The sequence below is a fragment of the Salvia miltiorrhiza genome, chromosome 3, assembly GCF_028751815.1.
Source record: "Salvia miltiorrhiza cultivar Shanhuang (shh) chromosome 3, IMPLAD_Smil_shh, whole genome shotgun sequence".
NCBI lineage: Eukaryota > Viridiplantae > Streptophyta > Magnoliopsida > Lamiales > Lamiaceae > Salvia > Salvia miltiorrhiza.
In genome coordinates, this window is record NC_080389.1 from 12,184,424 (window position 1) to 12,191,387 (window position 6,964).

General features: G+C 36.4%; 1 protein-coding gene across 3 annotated transcripts; it reads right to left on the reverse strand.

Annotated features, from left to right (window-relative positions):
* Positions 1–2,787: 2,787 nt before the first annotated feature.
* Positions 2,788–6,047, reverse strand: LOC131017495 (putative late blight resistance protein homolog R1B-23). 3 transcript variants are annotated; one of them, XM_057946250.1, is made up of 4 exons: positions 5,638–6,047; positions 5,384–5,554; positions 4,968–5,298; positions 2,788–3,698 (listed from the first exon to the last, which is right to left on the reverse strand). In XM_057946250.1, the coding sequence occupies exons 1-4, from the start codon at positions 5,917–5,919 to the stop codon at positions 2,956–2,958; spliced, it is 1,527 nt and encodes a 508-aa protein (XP_057802233.1). In that variant the 5' UTR covers positions 5,920–6,047; the 3' UTR covers positions 2,788–2,955. The 3 variants fall into 3 exon arrangements, with proteins under 3 accessions (XP_057802233.1, XP_057802231.1, XP_057802230.1); XM_057946248.1 differs by having other exon boundaries at positions 2,788–3,701; XM_057946247.1 differs by having other exon boundaries at positions 2,788–5,298; positions 5,659–6,046.
* Between the last annotated feature and the right edge of the window lie 917 nt (positions 6,048–6,964).

Genomic DNA, 6,964 nt, shown 5'->3' on the forward strand with positions numbered 1-6,964 from the left:
TTGTTCGTTTACGACCGCGGAGACAATAGAGCAAGTTTTCTTTTTACCCCTGAAGATTTCTGTGATGGAGAAGCAATATAGTTATATTAAATGAATTTGCAATTAATATCAAGTATCTATTTATAACAGTGGATGTGATACCTGATATTGGTTTATCATCATAAGAAGAAAGGCTATCTTCAAATGAGCTTCCAATTGTATCTATTGTTGCAAAATTATAATTATTATCTTTTCAAGCAAGAGTAGCATATCATAATAATTTTCACCTTTGATATGTTCAATATGGCTTTCTTGGGACATTTTCCCCTTGCCTTTAGCTTTGGCAGCAACCTTTGCTCGAATATCTTTATCATTATCTATATTAATTGCAGCAATCATCATTATAAAAAATCAAAATAAATTTTAACTTAATTTAACCTTAATTTACAAAAACCTACTAGGTCGGAGGTATCTTATTGTAATGGACGACATGTGGAGTAAGAAAGCTTGGGATGATGTAAGGATGTTGTTTCCCGACTCCGGTAATGGCAGTTGGATCATAGTAACCACAAGGCTGCATGATGTGGCTGCTTATGTCGATTCTTCTAGTTCCATTCATACTATGACTGTGTTGGGTGCACATCATAGTTGGAATTTGCTAGAGCAGAAGGTGTTTGCCGGTACATACTTTCCTATTGAACTAGAAGATATATGGAAGAAAATTGTTCAAAATTGTGGAGGACTCCCCCTTTCAATCGTGGTGGTGGCAGGACTTCTATCTAAGGTTCATACTCGATCCTCATGGGAACAAATTGCTGCAAATGATGGGCAGCTTGAATCAATAATTGGTTCGAGTTATACTCATTTACCCAATCACTCGAAGCCATGTCTTTTATATATGTCTGGCTTTCCAGAAGATCAGGAGATTCGTGTTACAGAGCTTGTTAATCGTTGGATGTCCGAAGGTTTTGCAACACTTTCAAATGGATCTAAAAGCTTAGAAGAGGAGGCAGAAGATTGTTTTGAGGATTTTGTCGAGAGAAGTCTAGTTTTGGTCGCCAACAGGAAGTTTGATGGGAAAATAAAGAGTTGCAGCCTTCATGATATTGTGCGGGAAGTTTGCATAAGGCAGGCTGCAAAAGAGAAGGTAATTCTGCCGGTTATTGATTATTTACCTACTCCTATCCTGCGAAGGCATTTTGTTCCACGTCTCATAAAAGATCATCACAACATAAGTGCTACTTCCTATGATCTACTACATCTCAAAGACTCTGTGCATAGCTCACACATACGCACCATTATACGCATCCCCAAGAAAGGAATGGAATCTTGGGAAGGCTCGTTGCGGACCAACGCCAACGCCAAGTAATCCCGATCACAGGAATGGGCGGGATAGGTAAGACCACTCTTGCCAAAACTGTTTATTCGAAGAAAATTATTGAGCACCATTTTTGGCGTGGGTATGACCCGGTGGCACCATGCCACCGGTGGTACACAAGTATTTGTGAAAAGACAATGCATATGTGGAATGCATTTGTAAGTGACAAATAAGACAGTGAGAAGCATTAACAATGAAAACCACACATTAATCTTGTTTATTTAGTTATGTATTTAAATAAAGAACGCACTAATCTTTTGTCTGTTGGTAACTTCACTTTCTTCGGTCGTGTTCTTGAAAATACTACTGCTTTATTGCTTTTGATAAGAAGGATACCATTTTCACAAATAAAATACTATACACAAAGTACATTTGCACAAGATAAATAATCGATTGCACTGCTTTGCTTTGCTTGCTCTTGTTTTTAGCCTTTAGGTGAGTTGGATGTTACAATATGATAATCAGTATTGTAGTTCCTGCGTCACATTATTTATAGCCTATGCATTTTCGGCATAGAGATTAAGGAGAACAAAATTAAGATAAAGATGTGTGTCACACGTGTTTAGTATTGTGTTTAAAGAATTTTTTATTGTTCTTAATTTTACCGAGGAAAATGAATTTTTTTCCCTTTCACTTTACTTTTTATTTATATTTTCAGATTATTTAATTATTGTATTTTCAAAAATACGACATGGCAATTATATGAAATTTAAAGGAATCCGCACACACTGAAATTTAAAGGAACTAAAAAAAAATAAACTGAAAATTTTCATTTCATTATGGCGCTAGTTTTTGGCTGCCATTATCTTCAAAACCAACAAAAAGAAATCTGCCAATCTCTAAAATTTCATTCAAACAACTTAAAATTTTCAAATTTCCCACAATTTATATGTTTTGAAGAGTGATAACATTGTGTTGTGCTTTATCACGTGTATATGTCTATTGTTTTATGAAGAATGTTGATATTCTTTTTCCCAGGATACTTGGTTGTCATTCAATCAACTAGGTCACTCATACAAGAAAAAAGTTGTCCATAAAAATCACAAAATGAGTGTTAAAATGAGACAAAGTTAGAAATATCCCTAAAGCTTATGGACGAAGATCAAGTCAGCGAGCACTAAACAGAGGTGATTGCTGAAATCGAGGGACGTGCAACTTTTACACATTGAGTAATTTTAAATAGTTTAAACTTATTTAAAAGTGTGATTGGAATGAGATTATTGGATGTTTGTGATTAGAATAATATGATACTATTACATTATTGCCCTTAAAATAGATTAAAAAATAAGGACATAATAGGCAAACTAAATTTGGTAAAACTAGACACTTTTATAGTAGGTATAGATTATGGATACTAATTAAACAATGATTTATGTTGCTAAAAATTAAAAATAATTAAAAACAAGGTAAATATAAAGTTATAAGGAAAATTAATCACTCAAATTAGTATATTCCCACATGCAATTGAATTCCTCATCACATCAAACTACAAGAAAGTTGGGATCGATCACTCAAATGCACAGCCCATGTCCCTTACCGACCCACTCATAGTTACATTTGCTGGAGTTTACTTAGATTGCCTTATCCTAACTAAGAAATCAATCTGGGCCTATAACTATAACATGAAAGGGTGGCTCCCCTTGTAATTCCTCTTGTTCCTCTACTATCTTTTTCAAAGACACAACCGCTGATTCACTGCATCTGTACAATTCAATTGATTTGAGTGTTGGTATTTCTCCAATTTCTGAAGGGAACTCCTCTAACGACTCAATGTCCTCGAGATGAAGTTGCTCAAGGCGTGGCAAGCAGGAGCCCTCTAACGTCCAACATTCCATATCCTCACACGCCCACAACCACAAGTATTTGAGGCTGGGGAATTGGCCTTCAACTATTTCCCATCTGCGTCTTGCAAACTGCCCAACACTCAGTTGGAGCTTCTCAAGAAGTGGTAATGAAGCTATCTTTTCCAGAATTTCCTCCCAATGGAAGCCTCTGCATCCAAGATGCAGCTTCTTGAGTGAGTGCGGGAAGCTAATACTCTGCAGATACTCAACACCTCCATCTTCATCAATAAAGCACCTCAAGCTTTCCAGCTTACTCAGACATTGAAGATAGCTGAGGCATTTGACTCTCTCCATTACTTTATCCTTGTATCTTATACACACTTTCTTGATATTGGGAATTCTCTTGACCACTCCTTCATTCAAGTTGAAATCAACCACTTCTTTGAGCGTCTCTAGGTTCTCCATGATAACATCATTATGGCCGCTCGGAGGATCTGGGAGATACATTCCTTCATATCCGAAGTCGACATGCTTAAGCTGATGCATGTTCCAAATTTCTACTGGTGCAGTAAATCCACCCCCAAAAGAAGAAACAGTTAGTGTGTGTAGATTCCATAGCAGACTAATTGAAGAAGGGATTCTGAACCCCTGATTAAGTTCAGCCGAAAGATACCTCAAGTTCACCAATTGAAACACATTTTCTTCTAAATACCCTGTGGTATTTAGCAATGTCCTCAAAAATCTAAAATTTAGCAATTTTTTTGGCACTTTATAATCATGACATATGTAAGAACGAGCACGTGACATAGTTTCCAAGGCATCCCTGACTGCCTTATCTGAAGTGCTTGTGGGAATAACAATGCGGCGTTGGCTATTTATCCCTTGAGGACAATGTTGCCCTAAGACATAATAAAGCCTCTGCTTTTCAGCTTCTTGAAATGATAGATCTCTTAGCAAATCATGCATTTTGCATAACTTAATATTCCCAAGTTTCCCCAACTCATGAACTAGAATGAGGTTTCTATCGACTAGCTCCTTCAGATACTCTTTGGCAATTATTTTCGAGCTTTTATTGATTATTGGTTTAAGAAAGCCTTCAGAAACCCATAGCTTAATGAGTCTTGGGACCCAAATTTCCTCATCTTCCCCAAACATCCCCATGTACAAAAAACAAGGCTTCAGATAGGCAGGCAAATGGTCATAGCTCAGTTTCAATACTCTCAAGCAATATTCATCATTTTCCGAATTCACTATTGAGCTTAAGTTTTTCTCTATGCCCTCCCAATATTCCAGTGTAAGTTCGGATTTTGCCAAAAGACCCCCAATCACAGCAATCGACAAAGGAAGTCCCTTACACTTCCCCACGATTTTCTTTCCGATTTCCTCGAGTTGAAGAGGAAAAACCTCATCCCCAAATACAATTTTGGAGAACAAACTCCAGCTACAAACATCATCTAAAAATCTCATACCTATGCTGTTAGACCCTGTCAACTCGGCAGCCAAGTTTGAGAGCCTAGTTGTTACGATTACTCGACTCCCATTATGGTAATCGGGAAAGAAAACCCCCATCTTGTCCCACACCTCTACACTCCACATATCATCCAGTATTATAATGTACCTCCTACCCCATAAATACTTGTGCAATTTTTCTCCCAATTCGTTCTCATCACTCAAGTCATTCCTCGAATGTCCGCTCACTTGGTAAAGAACTTCTCTAAGTGTTTCTCTAACATTATAAGTTTGAGAAATTGTAGTCCACGCACGAATATCAAAATGTTGGTTAACAAGGGCATGCTCAAATATATGTCGGGCAAGAGTGGTCTTACCAATCCCGCCCATCCCTGTGATTGGGATGATTTGGCGGTTACGGTTCCCTCCAGTGAGCCGATCCAAGAGTTGAAGTTGCACGTCATCAAAGCCCACCATCATGCTTTCCTTCACAGTAGAAGAAGACGTCAATGAGCCAGCTCGAGTCGAGGAGACCTTTCTCTGCAGCTGAGCTTCAGCTGAAGTTTCCATGGCCTCCTTCTTGATCACATTCATTTCTTCTATCACCTGCTGTAGATCTTGATAGAAATTGATGCAACTGACTTCCTCTCTAGAATTCACTTCTTCAGCCCCATGAGCTGCATCTACAACATAGCCTTGGAGAAATATCTGCAAGAAGGCATTTAATAATTTGAGTTTGAGATTTATTTCCTATCACTTGTCGTAGATCTTGATAGAAGTTGATGAAACTGACTTTCTCTCTAGAATTTTCCGCAATAGGCATCTCCAACGGATCTGCTTCATAACTATAGTCAGAAGAGGAGTCACAACTGACTTCCTCTCTAGAATTTTCTGCAAAAGGCATCTCCAACAGATCTGCTACATCGGTGTAGTCAGAAAAGGAGTCACAGCCTTCGAAAAATTCCTGTAAGAAGGTAACAATTTAAGTTTGAGATTCATTTCTTCAATCACTTGTTGTAGATCTTGATAGAAGTTGATGAAACTGACTTCATTGGGACTAGATCTAACCATTTTAATCACGTTCACAATATGTGATTCGATAACATCTTCAACAGCATGAGCTGCATCTGCGATACGCATCTCCAGCGGATCAGCTTCATCTCCATCAGCAACAGGGGACTTATAACCTTCAAGAAATTCCTGCAAAGAGGTAAGAATTTGAGTGAGAGATTCAACTTGTTGTTTGTGGATAGAAATTGGAGGGGAATGGTGATGCTCGATTGTATCGATGATATGCATAAGAGAAACCAAGGCTGCATATGCCGCCATGATCCAAGGAAAAATAGTGTATATTTTTCTGAGAATTTCGAACAAGAATTTGATGGAATCTTAGTTTAGCTTCAGCAAAAACAATGCGTAAAATGACTATATCTCCTCAATTATTATCAGAAACATTATGTGTCAAACAACTAAGATAAGATAAAATATGTGGGTTGAGACTACAGTTTACTAGCTAGTCGTTGATGTCGCCTAGTTTTTCTTTTTAATATTTTATTTATTTTATTATTATTTTGCTTGGTTTATTAGGTAATTGTTTCGCAGTATTTTTATTTGTTTGGAATTCTATCCTTCACCTTATTGGCTTATTCCCTTAAAAACATCTAGTCTTAAGACTAGATGAATCCTTCTGTTTTTAGATGAATCCTTATGTTTTTAAGGGAATAAGCCAATAAGGTGAAGGATAGAATTCCAAACAAATAAAAATAAATAAATAAATAAAATAAATAAAAATAAGGTGAAGGATAGAATTCGAAACTAATGAGCGCTCATTAGTGCGATGCACAACAAAAATCGAAATTAAAAGATATATTTAAATAAATAAATATAAATATGAAATAAAATCAACATATTTATAAAATCGAAAAAGATAATGCATTTACGCGTGACTAATATGATAATGAAAAGTATTAATTAACAATGAAAACCATTTATTTATTTATTTAAATAGAACACACTAATCTTTTGTCTGTTGGCAACTTTACCTTTTTCGGTCCCATAATTGATCTTGTTCTTGAAAATACTATACATAAATGACTGCTTTTTTGCTTTTGATAAGAATGATATCATTTTCACAAATAAAATACTATATACAAACTACATTTGCAAGAAAAATAATTGGTTGCACTGCTTCACTTTGCTTGTTCTTGTTTTTAGCCTTTAGGTGAGTTGGATGTTGCAATATGATAATGGAAAATTAGTCAACAATAATCTTCCTTTACTTCACATAATGTAGAAATTTCACTCCTTTAATGGATTTGTTAGGATTCGGCACTACACTATGTCTGTTCTCCTTTCAGAATTGATCGTGTTCTTG

Excerpts from the sequence above, each read along its gene's own strand:
- LOC131017495 (XM_057946247.1), bottom strand. The coding sequence starts at position 5,919 with ATGGCGGCATATGCAGCCTTGGTTTCTCTTATGCATATCATCGATACA. Across the intron at positions 5,555-5,658 it reads TTGTGAACGTGATTAAAATG|GAATTTTTCGAAGGCTGTGA; the intron begins GTTAGATCTAGT and ends ACCTTCTTACAG. Across the intron at positions 5,299-5,383 it reads CGGAAAATTCTAGAGAGAAA|ATATTTCTCCAAGGCTATGT; the intron begins GTCAGTTTCATC and ends GCCTTCTTGCAG.